This window comes from Delphinapterus leucas, chromosome 13, assembly GCF_059928025.1.
Source record: "Delphinapterus leucas isolate spDelLeu-1000000601 "Yukka" chromosome 13, BTC_Dleu_Yukka2, whole genome shotgun sequence".
NCBI classification, from domain to species: Eukaryota; Metazoa; Chordata; class Mammalia; order Artiodactyla; family Monodontidae; genus Delphinapterus; species Delphinapterus leucas.
In genome coordinates this window covers 33721235-33743285 of record NC_143141.1, presented here as the reverse complement: position 1 = coordinate 33743285, position 22051 = coordinate 33721235, and the positions used below count along the sequence as shown (strand labels likewise).

The 22051-nt window shown below is 47.1% G+C and overlaps 1 protein-coding gene across 1 annotated transcript in view; it reads left to right on the top strand.

The window, feature by feature from the left end:
- Positions 1–22051, top strand: part of DYSF (dysferlin) — a 199741-nt gene that overhangs the window by 122550 nt on the left and 55140 nt on the right. Inside the window, exons 36-40 of the mRNA XM_089922488.1 lie at positions 3954–4055; positions 4174–4335; positions 5386–5551; positions 5980–6056; positions 13434–13496. Of these exons, the coding sequence (XP_089778614.1) occupies positions 3954–4055; positions 4174–4335; positions 5386–5551; positions 5980–6056; positions 13434–13496 (570 nt within the window). The remainder of the gene's footprint in view (positions 1–3953; positions 4056–4173; positions 4336–5385; positions 5552–5979; positions 6057–13433; positions 13497–22051) is intronic.

Genomic DNA, 22051 nt, shown 5'->3' with positions numbered 1-22051 from the left:
CTGAGCGGGTGGGTTTTGAACAGAGTGGCATTCTTAGAAAGCCTTCCCTGGTTGCAGAGCACAGCATACATTCATTGGACGGGGATGTGCAAAACCAGATGCAAGAGATCACTTAGGATGAAGCTGGTGAATCCAGGCAAGAGATGGTGGTGACCCAGACCCAGGAAAGAAGATGGGTGGGTGGGCCTGGGGGAGGTTTAGGAGACAGAGCCCTAAGGCTTGGGGATCAATCCAGGGGAAGGAGAGTCAAGGGTGGTGTGGCGTTTTTGGCTTGGAGATCTGGGTGGATGGTGGGGCTGGATTCTGAGATGACATTTGAAGAGAGCAGGTTTTTGGCGGGGGTGGGGGTGGGATCTTAGAGAATCCAGTTTGGGACAAGCTCGGTGTGGGAGGCCAGGAGGGCACATGGATGAAGTAGCGGTAAGGTTGGAATGTGAGTGTGGGGCTTAGGAGAGATGTTTGGGAGCGGAAAGCCTAGGGGAGGGCTGGGCAGAGGAGCAGCGGGGAGGCTGCCAGGGAGACACAGCCAGCGGAGGGTAGAGAGGGTGGAGGGGCCAGCGGTAAGGAGCTAGACAGACGGCTTTAGGAAGGAGGACGAGGTCAGCTGGCCAGATGCTGCTGAGGTAGGGAGAGAGATAGGCGCCTGTGAGTTTCCTCTGGGTTGGGCTACAAGCAGGTTGTTGTTAATTTTGGAGAGAGAAGTTTCCAGGGAGGGGGTGCAAGGGGCGGAGCGAGTGCACTGGGCAGAGGGCTGTGTGGAAGCGGGGGAGAGGCGGGGGAGAGGCAGGGAATGGAGGCAGCCTTTTTCAGGAAGAGAGAGAGGAGAGGGTGGCAGACTGCAGGAGAGGACACAGAGAGAAGGTGTGGATGAGATACCGTCTTGAGACTGTCTTTAAATGCAAGGAAAAAAAATCCAGCAGATAGGTGGAAAATTGCGCACTGGATGAGACCGGGTTAGGGAGCCAGAGCACGTGGCAGCGTAGATGCGCAGTGATAATGAGAGGTCCTACAGGCGGGGCGGTGCGCACAGTGGGGAGGGGACAGAGGACTTGGTGGCAGCTGGCAGGTGTAGGGGAGCCCCTGCAGAGGCAGGGATTCTGGGGAATGGCAACAAGGTGCAGGGTGCAAGGATGTCCTGGGACCCCTGAGGACGGCATGGTGGATGGAGGTGGCCTTGGGATGAGACTGGGGGCCTTGTGCCTCATAAGCTGCCCTGCGGATGCGCCTCTAACCGCTGTCTCTGCTTGTCTCTCCCTCCTGCCGGCCGGGCCTGGCGCTCCACAGCTGTGTGCACCCGCCGTCTTCCTCCAGGGCCTCCTGCAAACGGTACTGGAGCCCAGTCTTCTCCAGGTTCTTGGTCCCTGTCTTCCTCTGTAAGCAGGTTCCTGTGGTGGGGAGCCTGCGCGTCTGCACAGAGAGAGGAATATCCTCACAGGGGACCTGGAGGAGCCCAGAGGGAAAGCGGGACGTGGAAGTGAGGGACAAAAAGGAACCAAAGGGACACTGCCCAGAGTCTGGGGACCTGGAGAGGAATGTTCTGGGGGAAGTATATTCATGAGTTTTCCTGGGTGATTTCAGGACAACATTGCAGCCCTATGAGAAAGGCTTGGTCTTTCTGCCTCCCCACCCAGGAGCCCGGGGCTGTTCCCTCCCTAACCTCTTCTATTTGTCCCTTTCGTCATGGGCTTTTGGCCCTGGGTCCACTGTGGGTTGGGCATCAGCCTTGAGCAGGCCACCAGCAGGCCTTCAGGCATAACCGTTTTCAAAAAGAGGCGACCCCTGCCGCACAGCTGTTGCAGTAGGTGGCCTTGGAGTGCCAAGTTTGGACGCCAAGCCAGGCGTCCCCAGAGCAGCCAGGCCACCGCGGGCTCTGCCTCCAGCCTCCAGGGGCACCATTCATGTGGACTGTGACGTGCACAGCACCCCCTGGAGTCGTGCCCGTGGCAGCCCTGCTCATCAGTCTTTCTCCTGATGGCGTCCGCTGCTCAGCCAGTCTAAAGATATCATGTCACCTGCATTGTGGGTCTGGAGGAAGACGATGAATTCCTCCACTCTGTGCTCTGGGGACGTAGGGATAGTTCTGAAGCCAGCGTTGTTTTGAGAGGTGCCTCTGATGGCTCAGCTCTGCTCAAGTCCCTGGGGGATCACCAACAACATGAGTGATGGAGACGGCGGCACCGCCGACAATACAGTGATCATTTTAGTCCCTGCTGTTTATGAAGCACCTTCTATGTGCCAGAAACTCTTTATATTTGTTCTCTTGTTAAATTCTCAGACCAATTTTGTAAGAGTTCCGTTATCCCGGATTTTCATGTGAGGGTACTGAGTCACAGAGGTTGAATAATTTGCCCAAGGTCAAATAGCTCAGGAGCTGCAGGGTTAAGACTAGGACCAGGGTCTGGTTTGATTCTAGAAATGAGCTTCTTAACCACCACAGGTCACGAAGCGTAGCATCATCAGTGTGTCGTTGGCAGGAGTGACAGCTGGGATTGGCTGTGAAGTGGTGAGGCGGGAGGAAGCTGGTGTGTCTCAGTCCTCCAGCTGCTCCCACCGTCTACGTCAGAGCATCTGTAGATGGATGCACCATCCTTTGAGAAGGAACCCAGAGCAAGTCACCTGGAGAACGAATCCAATGATTCCATTGCTTATTAATGCAATTACCTGAGGCAAGCTCTGTAAAGCACACAGCACAGCCCTTCTATTTATAGTTAACATTTCCTGAGTGTCAGGGCCTCCATGTATGGGTGTGCAGGTTGTGCACTGCGGAAGAGCACTTGGCTCTAAGGGGGTGCGATTTCCAGTGCAGACATCATGTATTTTAATTTATTATAACAATTTCCAGTAGGTGGCAGTAAAGTGTCTTGTTCTAATAAACTAGTAAACTATGATGATTTTCTGACGTGGAAGTTAAGAGTTTTAAGAAAGGGTCATCCTTCTCTAGTTGTCACAGAGGTGCCATGTGGGCTCCTATTGAGAGTTTACATGAACCAGGCACTCTTCTAAATGTTGTATTAACTTCTCCAAGCCTCACACTAACCTTTAGAGGTTGATAGTTTTGATAATCACTTTATAGATGAAGAAAATTGAGCCACAGAGAAGTGAAATAACTTATTTTACTCAGTAAGTAGTGGAGTCAGGATCCATACCCAGAGCCCGTGTTTCTAACCACTGTCAGACTTGGTAGTTGTCTAATCCACAGTAATACCTGCCTCCATTGCCCCGCCTGCTTCCCTACATATTTCTTCAGGACTCTTGCCCAAGTCTTTTTGGCAAACCCATAGCAGGTAGGGTTGACACAGGCCACGCTCATCTCTGGTCCGTGGTGTGAAGGAGCCTCCCCAGTAGGCCCTTTGGTGCCCGTGGTTGGTGGGCCTTGCTGTCCCCTTCTCCTATTTGTAAATACCCCTCCCGGCCCACAGTGCAAGCATTCTGTTCAGATGTGTCACACCTCAGGACAGGTGTGAGTTTGGGGCTGGAGATGGAACACCAGGGCGGTGGTAAGTTGGGAGGGTCTGAGCCAGGAGGCAGGAGAACCAGGCTAGCAGGAGGGCACGTGGTCCTCTCGGGACTGAGAGGGGCTGAAGTGGACGTGTCAGGTTGGACGGGGCAGTGCATGTGTGTGCATGTGTGTGCACAAGTGTATGTGTGACAGGGACGGGGTCACCCTGAGTAGCTCGTTGGTGGGAGGAGGGGTGCCCCGGGGCTCATTTGAAACAGGATCACCTGAACCCTGGGCCAAGGTGCTAGAATTGTGATCCTGGAGAAGATGGTGCCTGAGAAACTGACTTTGCTCTCTCATTTCTGTCTGCCCGGTTGCCCACTTTTGTGTCCTCGCTGCTCTGTTTCTGTGTCTCTCCACACGTCCTTCTTTCCATCCCGTCTGTCCTCCTTTCTTGTCTTTCCGCCTTGGTCTCCCTCCTGCCTTTGCCTCCATTCTACCTGCTGCCATGCAGTCGGAGGACACGGACCTACCCTATCCGCCACCCCAGAGGGAGGCCAACATCTACATGGTCCCCCAGAACATCAAGCCTGTTCTCCAGCGAACCGCCATCGAGGTGAGCCCGCCCCCGTGGTGGGGTGGGAACTGTGGGCAGCTGGGCCCTTCCTCTTCCTGGCCCAGCCTTTCTGGGGCCTGGGGCCTTCCCAGCTGCTGTCCTCAATCCGTGCCCCCAGATCCTGGCGTGGGGCCTTCGGAACATGAAGAGCTACCAGCTGGCCAGCGTGTCCTCCCCCAGCCTGGTGGTGGAGTGCGGGGGCCAGACCGTGCAGTCCTGTGTCATCAAGAACCTCCGGAAGAACCCCAACTTTGACATCTGCACCCTCTTCATGGAAGTGGTGAGCCCGACCTCCCCGCCGTCCCCTTCCGGAGTCCTGGTGGTTAGAATTTCCTTGCGGCCCCAGGCGGCCTGGGGTCTGGCTCCCTGCGGGATTCTGAGTGGGTCATGGCATCGCTCCCACCTCACTGGAGAATGGGAGGAAATGCTCTCTCCTCCCTGGAGGAGTTGAAGCCTGCGAGCAGTGCAGAGGGGGCCAGCTCGGCCCCTCCTCCTCAGATCCTGAGTCCACGGAACTCCCAAGGACCCATCCGTGGCTGTTTCCCCTCTCAGGGCCGGCCTCAGCCCCCCGGTGCTCCCTGCCAGGGCTCTGAGCTTCCAGGATTCCTCCAAACCTTCCAGGACCTGGTCCTCCCCCAGCCTGGGCCCCCGCAGAGGGGCTCACCCCCGCGGCCCTCAGGCCTCAGCTCCCTCCAGCAACCTGGGTTGCCTGGGCCTAGTGACCAGAGTAAGGCAAGTCTGAGGAAAGGAAAATGGTTTGCAAGATGAAAGTACTATAGAAATTCCAGGCCCAGTGGCTGTCAACAGGAGCCTCCTCTTGGCTGAGCCAAAGCCGCCACCGAAGGAGAGCATATAAATTATTTCAAGTTGTGTTCAAAGTGCTTTTAGGGTTGGGGGGAGAAGAATCTGGGTCTGGAAGCCAACTCTTGAGTATCCACTTGGGGGGGGTCTGTCTGCGAGAAACGTTGAGTCCCAGGCCAACTTCTCCCTTCTTCCCTTCCCCGGCCAGTGAGGGTTCAGGGAAAGTAGACTTGTTTTAACTTTAGGCTGAGCTGGATGTGTTTGGAAGGTAAAACTGTGAGGGAAAAGTCGGCCTCTGCATACAGCATTTAAGAGGCAGACAGAAGGGGCGTGTGGCTTCTGCTCCACTGGCCAGCTCCTGGGCTCGGCAAACCACCCGTTTGGATCGCTGGCTCTTGGGGGTTATGTGTGGGTTGAGAGCATTTACTGCACCTTGGACTTGCCCTGGGAAGAAGGGCTCGCCTTCCTCTGAGACCTCCCAGAGATGGGGTCAGGCTGCTGCCCAGAACTTCCCTCCCCCTCCACCCAGATGCTGCCCAGGGAGGAGCTCTACTGTCCCCCCGTCGTGATCAAGGTAATTGATAATCGCCAGTTTGGCCGCCGGCCTGTGGTGGGCCAGTGTACCATCCGCTCCCTGGAGAGCTTCCTGTGCGACCCTTACTCAGAGGAGAGTCCGTCCCCACAGGGCGGCCCAGGTAGGGGAGGGGCTGTTGACGGGGGCGGGGAGGCAGAGGGGGCTGGGACAGGTGGACTTCCCAGCTTACCGGGCCCTGAATGAGATGACCGGAAGGACGGGTGGGAATCTCGTCTCCCTCAGGGCACCGTCTGGCCCTGGGCTGGGCCCACCAGGAGAGGTTGCGGGGGTGGATGCTGGGGTGGGGTGTGGTGCGGAAAAGGCCGAGGGAGAGGGAGATTCAGGGATCAGTGGGATGAAGAGGGAGCTAGAGGGAGAACTGGGGAGACGGGGAGCGTGACGGGATCCGGGAGAGGGAAGGATGTCTGGGAGGAAGAGGGAGACACGGAGTGAAAAGTGTGGCAAGACAGAGGGCCGAGTCTTGTGTCTCAGGAGGGGTGAGCCCCTGAGGGAGCCCCCTCTCAGGCCTGGACACTGCTCCCCCTACAGATGACGTGAGCTTACTCAGTCCTGGGGAAGATGTGTTGATTGACATCGACGACAAGGAGCCCCTCATCCCCATCCAGGTACGATGGGTCCCCGGGGACAGACACTGGCTCCTTCCAAGAGCTGGCTTGCTTGCCCTCTCCCTGCCCCTTGCCCTCCCTTCCTTATCACACGGCCTCCATAGGACACTCTCTGCAGCCTGGTGGCTGGACACCTTACAGATGGACGGCCCCAGTTAGGAACTTTCAGTCTGGTTGGGAGCAGGTTGGGGGTTGCAGGGGAGACTGTGTGTGGTCTTCTGGTCAAGACCCAATCATTTCCCCCAAAGCATATGTGGAAAATGGCCCCACTACCTGGAGGGCTCTCTCCTGGAAATCACCCAGGAAATCAGGGTGGAAGGAGCGAACGAGAGAGAAGGAGGACAGGGTGGGGAGTGACCGGTAGCCTCTGGGGTGCCCCAGCCCCATCGCCTTACCCAGCTAGGGCCCTCCTTGGGGGGAGATTCATCTATGGGCTTGTGCTCTGTGGCACCTGGCAGGCAGCTTGAAGGAGGGGTGTGTGTCCAAGCCAGTGGTCCCTCTCACCCCATTCCCTCCACCTGCAGGAGAGGAAGGGGGCCAGGAGAGGGGCCTTACTGCAAGGGTGTCCAACCCTGTCGGCAGGTAAGAGGCAGCCCCTGGCTATGTGCTCCACAACAGGGCGAGCTGGTGACCCAGACACCAGTGCCAAACAGCATGGCAAGAGGTCTGTGGCATCTCTTATTGAGGGGGAAAGCGCTCTCTTCACCTTGGGCCCTGGGGTGGCTCAGGGTCCTGTACGGCTGAGACCAGCCAGTCCTTCCTGCAGTGGAGATGGAAAGAGACCTCACTGTGGGCACCAGCCTTGAATAGCTCTGTTCCAAGTTGTCACCCTCTGTTCCAGGTTGTCACCCTCCTCTCAGCTTCTCTTGATTCTGGCCGCACCCCTGGCACTTGGGGCTCCCAGAGCTTCTGGGCTGCCCGGAGGCAGAGCCTCCCAGCCTGTGTAGACAGTACTTGTGCTCAGGCTCACAACCTGTTTGTTCACTGGGGAGGGGGTGGCATTTTGGGAGGGTTTTATTTTTTTCTAAACCATCAGTCAAATATTAGCCTTGAGAGCAAGAGAACAAACCTGGGTGTTGGGTTGGGCTCGGGATCCTCGAGACTCTCCCCGAGATGTGCTTACAGGGGCTTCCCTCTGACATTTAGGGCTGATTTCTGCTTCTTTCTCACGCGCTCATCTCTTTCACCTTTCTGCCACTTCCATGGGGACGTTTCTGGTGTTCAGTCCTGGGCCTTGCTGCTGCTGAGACGAGAGCTTCATAGCTGCTTTATAGTTCTCTGGTGCTAAGCGTCCTCAGAAGCCCCCAGCCCTCCGTTTCTCCCGCCTCTATGGCTCTCCAGGGCCCCACCCCAGCATGCTTTCTGCTGGGAGCACCTTCTGGCCAGCTCCCAGTCATTCTTTAAGACTCAGCCCAGGTGTGGTCATCACCTCCTTCCAGGATTCTGCCTGGCTCCTCCACTTCTTCTGCAAGTCCTGTCTCTATCTTGGTCACTGCGCTTGCCTTAAGTCGTGCAGCATCTTTCCTAGACTAGGCTCAGGGAAGTGACTAGGGCTCATTCCTCTTTGTGTCCCCAGTGACCAGCACAGGGCCTGACTTAGAGGAGGCGTTCGAAGAAAGTCTGCCTGGGTGGATGGGTAGATGGATGGATGGATGGATGGATGGATGGATGGATGGATGAGTGGATGGATGCATAAGTAGATGGGTGGCTGGGTCGATTACCTGCCTACTCTCTGTAGGGGTCTAAGGAGGAGCTTGTCTTGACTGGGGAAACCCAAATGGAAATTGCAAATACACAGAATTCAGCTACACTCAAGGCTAGTACCTTCTGGCCTGGGTGGGTGTTCGTAGCTGAATCAGGCAGCTAATTAGCCCCAAGCTCCGGGCGCCCAGTGCTGGCTCCCGCTTCCCCCACCCCCCGTCAGCGGGCCGTCTGAGTCTGTGCAGGGAAGCGTAGAGCTTGCCCAGCAGGATTTCCGTTCTGTGTGTGCTGCCCTCAAAATGTCTACAGACTCAGATGGGGAGGGACTCTCTTGGGTCCTGCTGGCTACAAGCGCAACCAGAGGCAGACGGTGAGGAGGCCCAGGCTGGACGTCCTTACAGCGTTGACATGAGTGAACCGGGGCCCGGGGTCTGAGCCAGAGCAGGGGCTGCACTCTTGGTGGGAGCATGCGGCTAGAGCTGCTGGCCGGGCAGAGGGCGGGGAGCTGAGGTTCGGGCTGGTGGAGGCATGCCCGCGCGGGGAGGGCCTGGGCTCACAGGACCTCGGAGGTCGGTAGGGAGAGGAGGAAGTGAGATCCGCCTGCTCTGGTGGGGGAGGTTTGGACCCTGCCCTCATCGAGCTCCCTGTCTGATGGAGGAGACATAACCCTATTCTCAAGGAGCCCCGAGGCCCGCAGGGAGATCAGTCCCAGTCTTCGGGAAACCCTGTCCTGATGGGGTCTTCTGGGGGCTTGGGGAAAAAGCAATTTTGTATTGTGCTTTTCTCTGAGATCGTTGATCCGATCTGGCTGGCTCAGGAGATCCTTCCCTCACTGTCTTGCACATCTCCTGTGCAGGACTTGGGAGGACCGGGTATCTTGGGGCTGATCCAGGAGGCTGTGGGTTCCAGATCCAGTGGTTTTCCAGATAGTTCTGGCTGGGCTCTTGTCCCCTCGCCCCTTCCCCAGTGCAGATAGGATAGGGATGAGAAGGAGGGATGAGAAGTCTGGGAGAACTTGGATTTTGCTGGCTCCTGTTTGTGCAGCCCGTGTCTCTAGGCCGCCCGTATTGTTCCCCCCCCCATCATGCGGCCCCTATCGCTGTGCTCACCAGCTCTGGCTGTGGACCCAGCAGAAGGCTCCTCCCCAGCTCCAAATGCTCTCGTGCCACATTCGGCTTCTGTTTAAGTCCCTCCCGTCTCCTTGCTCAGTTGCCTCTTCTCTGCTGAAGAACCTTCTCACCATTGTCCGCCAGTTTCTGGGATGAGCTGCCACACACTAGAAAAAGATACCCCAGACTTTCCTGATGCTTGTGCCATTGGCTGACAACCACGGCCAAGCATTTCTCAGGTTTCTAGAAATGTTTCAGTGTCTGTCAAGAGTGGCCAGTTCTAGAGCTGATCTGAAATGGATGTATGAGGCAGAACTGTCCACTTGGCCTTTTAGGGCTTGTAGATGGGCACCTGTCTCTGGGAGTAGAGAGATGCCTGGCCTCCTGGACTCTTCTCTGTGGCGGGGGGCTGGGCTGAGATCAACTCTCGCATAGCAACCCCACAGTGTATTCTTGGTCTGTGTGGCTGTCTTTGTGTAGATTTTAGAGCCGTAGTCTGGGGATGGTGGTAGTGTGGGTGTGTGCGGTGTGTGTGCACATGGGTGTGCGTGAGAAGTGGGGTGGGGGGCTGGGAGCAGATATGTGCGCAAGCGTAGTGGTGGTGCTGCAAGCATCGTGGCCTTGACACCTAACTTGCTGAGGGCAGGCTGGGGGTTTCCTCTGAGAGGGGCACAGAGGTGTTTCCTTCCGTCTAGTGCTCTGCTTGAGATAAAGGATATATTCATTTTTCTCTGATTATAAATTGTCCATTATATAAAGTTTGGAAAATATAGAAAAATAATGAACAGATAGGTGTTGCCTCCAGCCAGGAGCACGCTGTGAATGAACTGCTCCCAACGTGGCCTCCTCTGTCCTTCCCTTCCCCCCAGGCTGCTCTCTCTGTCTCTGATTCTGCCTCTGAGTATGAATCAGGCTCTACTTTTATGTTTCAAACAAACTTGGGGCCTTTGTCGGCTAGTCTGCTGGTTCTTGGTGTTCTCATGATGGAAATGGGAAGAGAAGCAGTGCAGGAACACACCCAGAGTGGGCTTCCCACCATTTCCTAGGGGGTCTTGAGGCTCATGTAGAGGTGGCACCCCCTGCCCATCCCACGCATCACCTACCTTCAGGTCAAGGGTGACGCTTGCCTATCATTCTGAGAGATCACCCTGGGTAGGGGTCTCCTCTTGAAGTCAGGCCGTGGGGTGGAGAACATGTGTGTGTTGAGGAGGGATAAAGAGGAAGAGCGCTCTCGGGAAGTCTTCCCTCTGGCTGACAGAGGAGGGCTATGTTGCAGATCCAAATGAGATGAACAGAGTGATAGCAAAGCAATGAATGCTTGATTAGCAAGGACACCAAGATCTTGGACTCTGGGCCCTACAAGGTCAGCGTGGGCTAAGTCATCAGGAAAGCTTCTCCCAGGGGGCTGGCGAGAGGGGTTAGAACAGCAGAGGGGAGAGGAGGCCTTTCCTGGTGGGCAGAGGAGCTGGGGCAAAGGCTTGGTGGTGGGAGGTGTGTGTGTGTGTGTGTGTGTGTGTGTGTGTGTGTGTGTTGACAGCATGTGTGTTGATTGCATGTGTTTGATGGTGTACTGTGTGTGTGTGTGTTGACAGCATGTGTGTTGATCGCATGTGTTTGATGGTGTACTGTGTGTGTGTTGACAGCATGTGTGTTGATTGCATGTGTTTGATGGTGTACTGTTTGTGTGTGTGTGTGTGTGTGTATTGACGGCATGTGTGTTGATCGCATGTGTTTGATGGTGTAATATGTGTGTGTGTTGACAGCATGTGTGTTGATTGCATGTGTTTGATGGTGTAATGTGTGTGTGTTGACAGCATGTGTGTTGATTGCATGTATTTGATGGTGTACTGTTTGTGTGTGTGTGTGTGTGTATTGACGGCATGTGTGTTGATCGCATGTGTTTGATGGTGTAATGTGTGTGTGTGTGTTGACAGCATGTGTGTTGATTGCATGTGTTTGATGGTGTACTGTGTGTGTGTGTGTTGACAGCATGTGTGTTGATCGCATGTGTTTGATGGTGTAATGTGTGTGTGTGTTGACAGCATGTGTGTTGATCGCATGTGTTTGATGGTGTAATGTGTGTGTGTGTTGACAGCATGTGTGTTGATTGCATGTGTTTGATGGTATAATGTGTATGTGTGTGTTGACAGCATGTGTGTTGATTGCATGTGTTTGATGGTGTACTGTTTGTGTGTGTGTGTGTATTGACGGCATGTGTGTTGATCGCATGTGTTTGATGGTGTAATGTGTGTGTGTGTGTTGACAGCATGTGTGTTGATCGCATGTGTTTGATGGTGTAATGTGTGTGTGTGTTGACAGCATGTGTGTTGATCGCATGTGTTTGATGGTATAATGTGTATGTGTGTGTTGACAGCATGTGTGTTGATTGCATGTGTTTGATGGTGTAATGTGTGTGTGTGTTGACAGCATGCGTGTTGATCGCATGTGTTTGATGGTGTACTGTGTGTGTGTGTGTTGACAGCATGTGTGTTGATCGCATGTGTTTGATGGTGTAATGTGTGTGTGTGTTGACAGCATGTGTGTTGATCGCATGTGTTTGATGGTGTAATGTGTGTGTGTGTTGACAGCATGTGTGTTGATTGCATGTGTTTGATGGTGTAATGTGTGTGTGTGTTGACAGCATGTGTGTTGATTGCATGTGTTTGATGGTGTAATGTGTGTGTGTGTTGACAGCATGTGTGTTGATTGCATGTGTTTGATGGTGTAATGTGTGTGTGTGTTGACAGCATGTGTGTTGATTGCATGTGTTTGATGGTGTAATGTGTGTGTGTGTTGACAGCATGCGTGTTGATCGCATGTGTTTGATGGTGTAATGTGTGTGTGTGTTGACAGCATGTGTGTTGATCGCATGTGTTTGATGGTATAATGTGTATGTGTGTGTTGACAGCATGTGTTGATTGCATGTGTTTGATGGTGTAATGTGTGTGTGTGTTGACAGCATGTGTGTTGATTGCATGTGTTTGATGGTGCACCGAGTGTGTGTGTGTGTGTGTGTGTGTGTGTGTGTCTGATGGGCCTGGGAGGCTGTAGGGGAAACTCAGGCTAGCGTGCAGGAGGCATCAGGAGGCCTGCTCCCCGCACCCGTGGGGTGGGGTGGGGTGGGGTGCTGGGGCCAGCTGCTCCCTGGCTCCCAGCTCGGGCTAATTTTGAGCCACCTGCTCCGGTTTTAGTCTCTGGGACGCCGTGAAGGTGGGAACGTGCTCCCAGAACTGGAGTGGCAAATTATGTCCAAATCCCAAAGGGGAACATGTAATTTCGGAAGCTGGCCCAGACCTTTGGAGCACTATGTTTAGCTTTATTTTTTCTCCCTCTTGCACTGGTGAACTGCCGGTTTCCCTCTCACCTTTCTAAAAACGAACTGTATTAAAAATAACAATAAGGCTTCTGTGAGGTTCAGGATGAGAACAAGAGGGGCAGAGCTACTGCCTGGCTGGGCCAGTCTCTGGGCAGCTGGGGGCTTCACGTGGAGTTCATCTGGTCGATTCCAAGGGCTTGGCCTCCTGGGGAGTCTCCCAGAGCCCCCTGCCCCAGTCTCAAAGGAAGAGAGGGTCCCGCTGGTCTGCTCATGCCTCCACCATATCCCCCAAGCCTGCCTTCCTGGACCGTTTGCTCTCTCTTAAACTGGCAGTGCTGCTTTATTCCTCTACCCTTCACACTTGCTGTCTCTCTGCCTAGAAGGCATCTCCTGGCCTCATCCACCTAGACTGGTACTCGTCCACCCACAGCTCCATCACCACCTCTGGTACTATTGTAGTGGCCCCTGAAAAAGTCACCCTACCTTCAGTCCTGACCCCAACAAGGCCCTCCTGGACCCTGCACCCTATAAATTATGGATTCACTGTACTAGGAGATTGCAGGCAAGGATCTGATGCCAGAAAAGAATGCAACAAGGTTTCTGTAGTATAGGGGTGGTGTGTTTATGAGACTCTTAAAGCTCCCCTGGTTTTGGGGAAGCCACATGATGCCCTGGTTTTTGTCCTTGAGGACAGAAGACTCAGAAACCTGCATTGGTTTAGGAATAGTGCCCAAGCAGGGGTTGGTGTGACTCAGTTGTTAGAAGAAACCACCAGGGATGATGGGGAGCTTGGAGTATGTCTGAGGTCAGGAAGTTTGAAAGGCAGGGAGGGCATGTGAGAGTGGCATGGAGTCAGTGGTGCCAAGGGCAGTGAGAAAGCAGGCATGAGACAGGTATTGGCTGAGCCCCTCCCACGTGCCTCACCTTGTCCTAGGTGTGCATGGCCTTCACGTCATCCATACTCGCTGCTGCTCTGTGACAACACATGGCTTTGTTCCCATTCTCCAGATGGAGATGCTGACTCAGAGAGGTCAGGGGGCTTGTCCAAGGTCACATAGCTGGTAAAGCAATGAGGCCAGGATTTGGAGCCACACTTGTCCAACTCCAAAGCACACGTTTCTCCCACAACTTTTGCAGCCTCCCTGGAGAGAGAGCACAGGGTGCCTGGTTGGAGAGCTCTACTTCCTCGGGATCATGCAGTTTTCCCTGGTTTCTCTAATCCTGTTGCTAACCAGCGTGTTTAATTTGTAGCTTGCAGATGGTCTGTCGGGCTTCGCCCCCACTAACATGGCGTCTTCTCCATCCAGTCGTCATGTATGTATTGTTTACCTATTTGTGGGCACCTTGATTTTCCCGGGGGGGCTGAGTGGGGGTAAGGAGTTAGGAAGGGAACAGAGGAGGTGGGGATGGGAGGGGAAGAAAGGAGTTTTCTGAGCCCTGGCAGAAAACAGTTACCTGTCCTGTGTGGTGATGGAGGGGTAGGGAGAAAACTGAGGGAAGATTTGCAGAAACAGACATCCCTGAATTATCTCTCAGTGCATCCTGGGATTTACCTTAATCCTGTTTCCCTGCATGGGGTAGCATGGGCCAGTGGAAACAGGGAAGTCTCTAGACCCTGACCGCTGGGACGTGGGACACAAGAGGCCTCTGTGGGCAAAGGCAGATTGATTTTCTCTACTCCTCCCAGAGGCATGAAACGTGTGTGACTGCGGAAACCTGGCTGTCCCCAGCAGATTCTGAGAGCTCTGCTGGGGCCCACAGTTCACTCCTGCATTTGCCAGGAGGGATACTTCTGTCCTCCTGGGCTGATTCCTTAGGTATTATCTTTATGGGTCGAGGGTCCTTCAACATGCACTCATGAAGTCAAGGGGAGCCCCAGACTTGTAGGGGGGACATAAGAGATAGGACTTGCTGAAAGTTAAACTCCATTCATGGTGCCAAGAGGAGGCATTGCTGTGTTGGGTGTTTTATGGCTTCTAGGCAGAGGCACTCTACATTTTAAATGTTTTCTGATTTATCTATTGTAGAAAATATAGAAAACACAAAAAAGTGTAAGGCAGAAAGTTAAAACCACCTGTGTTCCTACCAGTTGGAGATAAGCACTGTTAAGACTTTGATGTGCCTACATTTTTAGATATCTCTTATGCACATGTGCATACTTTTATTTTTTTACAAAATCAAGATCTTATTGTACTTTTTAAAAAATCTGCATTTTCTTGTACTTAAAATGTAGTATAAATGTTTTTCCATGTCTTTATATTCTTTAAAAAATGGTTGCATGTCATGCTGTTGTATGGACATCCATAAACTATCCCCCTATCATTGGACATTTTATTTCTTAATTTCCACTATTGTCTTATTTTTTGTCCCTTAGAGGAGTTATTTTTAGTTTACTTTAAATAGGTCTAGTCCATTTCTTGTTAAGTTTATTCCTAGGCATTTTATAGTGTTTGTTGCTGTCTGAATGGAATATCTTTTTTTTTCTTAGGACTTTGTATAACTAGCTATTGCTAGAATATAGAAAAAGAATATTTTTGTATATTTACTTTGAAACAAACTCTTTGTTAAGTACCTTTATTACTTCTGACAGTGGTTAATTGATTCGGTTGAGTTTTTCAGGTAGATAAGATTGTCTTCTTCAAACAATAATAAACATGTCATTTTCTAATAGCTATACCTTATTCCTTTTTCCAGAATGACATTTGATAACGGAGTTGCTAGCGAGCAAACTTATTTAGTTACTGATTCTAATGAGAAGGTCTCTGTCATTTTTCCATTATGATAATGGTTGGTAGTTTCGGATAGATATTCTTGATTTTGCCAGGTTGTGTCCTGTATTATTAGTTTATTAATAACTTAAAAATTAGATATGGAAGTTTAATATTGGGCTGGCCAGAAAGTTCGTTCGGGTTTTCCCATAACATCTTATGGCCAGCCGATATTATCCAATGGCATTTGGCATTTATCAAGATGATCATTTTGTTTTCCATTGTCCGTTTTATATATATATATTTTATTCATATATATATATATATATATATATATATATATATATATATACACACACACACACACTCATATATATGTATGTATACTTGTCCTGCATTCCTGGGGTAAACCCAAATGAGTCAATTGGTCATGGTATTATAGTTGACTACAATTGAAGTCCTCTTATGCAGTCCATCAAGATAGGTAGTTGGTTGGCTAATTAAAGTCGGTTAAAGAGGGACTCATTAAAAGTCAAATATAAGTACCACGACCATTTCTTTTTAATCATATCCATGTATCTTCATTTGACAATCATTTGACATGTGCCAAGACCTCTTTGAATTTGGATCTGCTATTCAAATGTCATGTTGTCTTTCCAGTATAAACCACATTCATAATGCATTAGGTATGATTTTTCCTTTAGGTTTATTAAAGTTTGATGAGCTCTTAATGATAGCTGCAAAAGACTCTGAACATGGAGTTCTTTTTAGCATTTCAGATCCCCCTCACCTTTTTGTCCACCTCACTCATACTTAATTTTCATAATTAAAAAAAATCAACATTAAGTTCATTTTCATAGATAAAATGCCTTTTCTTTTTAAATTCAAATTTTATATATTTTTATAATATTTACTTATTGATCTAATTACTGTATTAGTACAACTGGCATAAACAGATTTGGGAACAAACAATTAACTCTTGGTAAACATACAGCTCATCTGCTGGGAGCTGCAGTGGATAAATTAGATTAGCTGCAGGCTTGCATCTGCTCTGGACCTTAGATCGTTAGCAGAGAGAATGGGTAGCATTTGTTAATCCTGGTTAAGGGGAAGTTTGTAAGGATAACTTCTAGTATATATTACTGAGTTAGATTTGTTATTATTTATATGGGATTTTTGCATCTTTATTAATAAGTATTACTTTTAGGTTGTCTTTGTTAGGTTTTGATATCAAGGTTATAATAGTTTTATAAAATATTTTTTGAAGTGTACTCTCATTTCCTGTGCTCTTGAACAGTCTCTGTGGCAGGAGAATGATTGTTTAAAGGTTTGAAAATACATGAGAGCCATTCTTTATGAATATGAATTATGCAAGTTGAAAATTACATGATATAAACATTTTAATAGTCTTGCTTTATGTATAAAATGTGTAATACTGTGAATCAATCTACATTTAAAAAATGATTAAGAGTCATGAAATTTAAAAGGTGGTGGCCAAATGAATTGTATTTATGATTTAGCTGGTAAACAGGATACCCATCATCTTTTTTTGAAAATGGTGTTATATGATGTGAGTTTTGAATTTTAGAAGATCTTCAGGAATGCATACCTTATACAATTGTATAAGATGCATCTGCTCTGTACTCATTTGTAAGACTGGGCCTAGCACCATCTTTGGGAGGGGATTCTTTGATCATTTTCTACTTCTTCAATCAATTTAGTGCCTTAGATGTCTTCAGATATTGCTTATTACATTAGTATAGATTTATACATATTACTATAATAAAAGAAAATCCTTCTGTATCTGTTCTGTTTTTTATCCTCATTTCTAATTTTGTAATTTATGTTTATTGTTTGTTTGTTTTTTTAACTTCATTAGGCTTAATAGCATTTCATCAATTTTATGGTTGTTTTTCATCCAAAGAACCAGCTCTTTAAATTTTTTTGATTCTTCTGTGTACTTTTTTTCCGTGTTTTTTTTTTTTGGCGGTACGCGGGCCTCTCACTGCTGTGGCCTCTCCCGCCGCGGAGCACAAACTCCGGACACGCAGGCCCAGTGGCCATGGCTCACGAATGCAGCCGCTCTGCGGCATGCGGGATCCTCCCGGATCGGGACACGAATCCGCGTCCCCCACACCGGCAGGTAGACTCCCAACCACTGCGCCGCCACCAGGGAAGCCCTTCTGTGTACTTTTAATTTCTTTTTCTTTTTTATTATTTCCTTTTCTTGTCTGATTGCACTGACTGGGACCACAAGTTTAATATTCCATGTAACTGATAATAGTATTCTTATCTGCTCTAATTTAAAATGGAATATATTTTTTGAATTTTATTTTATTTATTTTATACAGCAGGTTCTTATTAGTTATCTATTTTATATATATTAGTGTATATATTTCAGTCCTAATCTCCCAATTCATCCCACCACCACCACCTCCCCCCCTCCCAACTTTCCTCCCTTGGTGTCCATGTTTGCTCTCTACATCTGTGTCTCTATTTCTGCCCTGCAAACTGGTTCATCTGTACCATTTTTCTGGATTCCACATGTATGCGTTAATATACAATATTTGTTTTTCTCTTTCTGACTTAGTTCACTGTGTATGACAGTCTCTAGGTCCATCCACATCTCTACAAATGACCCAATTTCATTCCTTTTTATGGCTGAGTAATGTTCCATTGTATATATGTACCACATCTTCTTTATCCATAAAATAGAATATTTTTATGTTCCACCACTGAGTATGAAATTTATCAGGTGAGTGATTACTAGCTAGCTAGGAGTTTTTATCATGAATGATGTTAAATTTTATTCAGTGTTCTTTATGGATCTGTTGAGGTGATCATATGATTTTTCTCCTTTAATCTGTTAATGTGGTGAATTACATTAATAGATTTTTTTTTTTTAGATGTTGGGGGTAGGAGGTTATTAATTAATTTATTTATTTTTGCTGTATTGGGTCTTCGTTTCTGTGTGAGGGCTTTCTCTAGTTGTGGCAAGCGGGGGCCACTCTTCATCGCGGTGCGCGGGTCTCTCACTATCGCGGCCTCTTTTGTTGTGGAGCACAGGCTCCAGACGCGCAGGCTCAGTAGTTGTGGCTCACGGGCCTAGTCGCTCCGCGGCATGTGGGATCCTCCCAGACCAGGGCTCGAACCCATGTCCCCCACATTAGCGGCAGATTCTCAACCACTGCGCAACCAGGGAAGCCCCCATTAATAGATTTTTTAAAATGCTGAAACAACTTTGCAGTTCTGAAACTGTCTATCCTGGTCATGTTACATTGTCTTTTTTCTGCATTGTTGGGTTCAGTTTGCAAATGTTTACTTTCGGAATTTTTTTACATCAATCTTTATGAGTGATAATGGCCTGGAGTTTCTTTTTCTGATACTGTTCTTTTCAGGTTTTGGTATCTAGGTAATATTAATCTTATAAAATGACTTGGGGCATATTTTCTCTTTTTCTAGTCTCTGAATAAATGATAAAAGCTTGACATTATCTGTTGCCTGAAGGTTTGGTAGATTCATTTGTAAAACTGTCTAGACTTAGCATTCTTCTTGGGGATATTTTAAACTGCTGATAAAAATTTTAAAAATGTTTATAGGACCTTTGAGATTTTCTGTTTTTACGTGAGTCGTTTTTGGTGATTTATATTTTATAGGAATTTATTCATTTCTTGCTAAAAATTATTGACATAGTGTTTTTCATAATAACCTCTTACTGTTTTGAAAAATTTTCTTCTTCTATTTATGTTCCCTTTCATTCCTAAGGTTATATTTTATTATTCTTGCCAAAATTTGTCAGATCTGTAAAAGTCTTTTCAGAGAACCAATTTTTATGTCTGTTGATTTAGCTCTATTGTTTCCGTGTTTTCTAGTTTCTAGTTCTTTTCTTTATTATCTTCTTCCTTCGAGTTTTAGAGGGCTTGTTATATTTTTAACCTCTTAAGAGCTGTGCCTAGTTCATCAATTTTCAAACTTTCCTCTTTTCTAATGTAAGCATTTAAGGCTATAGAATTCCCTTGAAGTACTGCTTTATGCATCCCACAGGTTTTGGTAAGTGGTATTTTTGTTGTTTTTTAGTCCTGAGTATTTTCTGATTTCTGTCATATTTCTTTTTGACACCTGAATTGTTTAAAAGTATGTTTTAGAAATTCCTAACTTATGTTTTAAGTTATCTTTTTATCGGTTTCTAGCTTAACAGTACTATGGTTCAGAGAATGTGGTCTGTGTGCAATATTTCTTGACACTTGCTTTATGGCCTAGTACAGGGTCAATTTTTGTAATGATCTTGTGTGTGCTTGAAAAGAATGTGTATTCTCCCAATGTGTTTTACATATAGCATGTCCATTTAGATCAGACTTGTTAATTGTGTTATTCAAATCTATTTTCTTGTGATTTTGTTTTGTGTGGTTTATCAATTTTTGAGATATTAAAACATCCTGCTTTGATGTGATGTTTGTTCTTCCTTGTTATTTCTGCCTACTTTTCCTTTATATATTTGAGGCTGTGTTATTAGGCACAAACAACTGTAGATTTCTTGTATCTTCCTAGAGAATTGAATCTTTTAATGATATGTAGTAAACCCCCACTCCTTGCCTTTTAAAATCTCTACTAATGAGTTTTTCCTTAAAGTCTGTTTTGTCTCATGTTAACATAGCTGTACCATATTCTCTTGCTTGATGTTTTCCTAGTATATCTTTTTCTTTTTACTTTCAACTTTTCTGTGATTTTGTGTTTTAGGTGTCTCTCTGATGAACAGCAAATAGATGGAGTCTGGTTTTTTTTTAATACATTCTGACATAAGCTCTTTATTAGAGAGTTGGACAGTCTAATATATTAATTGTGTCTTACTGATATATTTGGATTTATTTCTGCCATTTTATTCTACTGTCCAGCCCTTTTCTTTTTTTCCTCTTTTTAAAATTTTTTTGGATTGAAAGATTCACCTGCCCCCACCCCCCACCCCCGCCTTTTCATTCCTTTTTCCCTTTTCAGTTTCAAAGCTATACATTGTTTCTATTCCTTCAGGGATTAGTATAGAAACTTTAACATGTATATTCAATTTAGCAAAGTCTAAATTTAATTGGTATTTATAGCCTCCTCCAAAATATTACAAGGAACTTTGGATGCTTTAATTCCAGTCATTTAGCAATTTACAAACTTTTGTTCAATATTTTAGCTCTACCTCTATAAATGACACTTTTAAAGCAATATTATTTTTTAAGTAATTGATTTTTCTTTTAGCTATGCCCACGTTGACTGTTTTGTTTTGTAGACCAGTCTTCCTTCTCCTGAGATCATCTTTATTCCTGAAGTAGAGCCTATAGAAATTCCTGTAATTGGGATCAATTCATTATAAACATTCTCACTTATTTTTTCTATTAAATTTTTTTTTATTGCAGTATAGTTGCTTTACAACGTTGTGTTAGTTTCTGCTGTACAGCAAAGTGAATCAGTTATATATATACATGTGTCCCCTCTTTTTTAGATTTCCTTCCCATTTAGGTCACCATAGAGCTTTGAGTAGAGTTCCCTGTGCTATATAGTAGGTTCTCATTAGTTGTCTGTTTTATATATAGAAGTGTGTATATGTCAATCCCAATCTCCCAATTCATCCCACCCCCCCTTCCCCCTTTGATATCCATAAATTTGTTCTCTACATCTGTGTCTCTGTTTCTGCTTTGCAAATAAGTTCATAGGTACCATTTTTCTAGCAGTATTATATGATACTTGTTTTTCTCTTTCTGACTTACTTCACTCTGTATGAAAATCTCTAGGTCTATCCACATCTCTGCAAATGACACTATTTCATTCCTTTTATGGCTGAATAATATTCCATTGTATAAATGTACCACATCTTTTTTTTTAAGGTATGTACATTGTTTATTTAGACATAATGTTATTTCACACTTAATATACTACAACATAGTGTAAACATAACTTTTATATGCATTTGGAGACCAAAAAATTCATGTGACTCTCTTTATTACGATATTTGGTTTATAGAGATGGTCTGGAACCAAACTCGCAATATGTTCATATGCCTGGATTTAGAAAGAGAATGTTCTATTGTTTCACTAGTTTGTTCATCATTTCTGAAAGGTTACCTTAGGATGCAAATAACCCATTAATTCAGTCAATCAAACAATATTTATTAAACACCAAATATACACAGGTACCATTCTGGGCATGAAATACTAAAGTGTGTAAAACAGAGTCTATGTCTTCGATGAGGCTTTAATCTCTTGGAATTTCAAGAAGTGATAGCACTAAGAAGAAGATAAAATGTGGAAACGCCATTCAGAGTGAGTGAGGGGGTTGCTTTAACTAAGGTAGTCACTTTGCCGTTACATTTTGATTGTTACCTGAATGATGAGTAGGAGGCAGCTATGTGGATAAGGAAAAGCTGATGTCAAAATCCTGAGATGGAAAGGAGCTGACTGTCTAAGAGGCAGAAAAGCCAACATGGCTCGGAGTAGGGAACGAAGGGGAGAGTGGGGAGCAGGGGAATGAGTGCATGGGCACTTCAAGGACAGTGGATTTTTTTTCTGGTTATAAAGAGAAGGCCTTGGGTGACTTTAAACTGAGGTATGGCCGGGTCTGAATCACACTTTACAAAGTCCACTTTGGCTTCTGTATGCAGGGTGGACTATAAAGGAGGCAAGAGTTCTCAGGAGCACCTGACGTCCTTACTTAAAGATATGTTCTTCTAGAAGACCAATTTAGAGGCTGTTGCCATAGTTGGGGTAAAAAATGATAGTTGAACAGTATTAGTGGCAGGATATGTTTTAGAGATAGAACTTGTAGATCCTACCGATGAATTAGATGAATTAGAAGAAATCAAGGATGGTTCTTTAAGTTTGAAGCCTGAGCAACTGGATGGATAGGATGATACCATAACTGAGATTGGGAAAATCTGTGGGGAAGTGAATTAGGAGGGCAGGCAGAGAAATTCAAAGCTCTATTTTGTCCAGTCCAGTTTAAGATGCCTGTTAGACTTCAAAAAGATATATCAAGAAGGCAGTTGGATATCTGCAGTGAGAAATGTCAGTTGAGTTGTTCAGTGCTTTGCATTTCAATCTCATTCCTGCCACTCAGAAGCTAGATATCTTTGGTTGACTTAGTTAACTTTCTGAGCTTCTATTCCTTCATTTAAAATTGGCA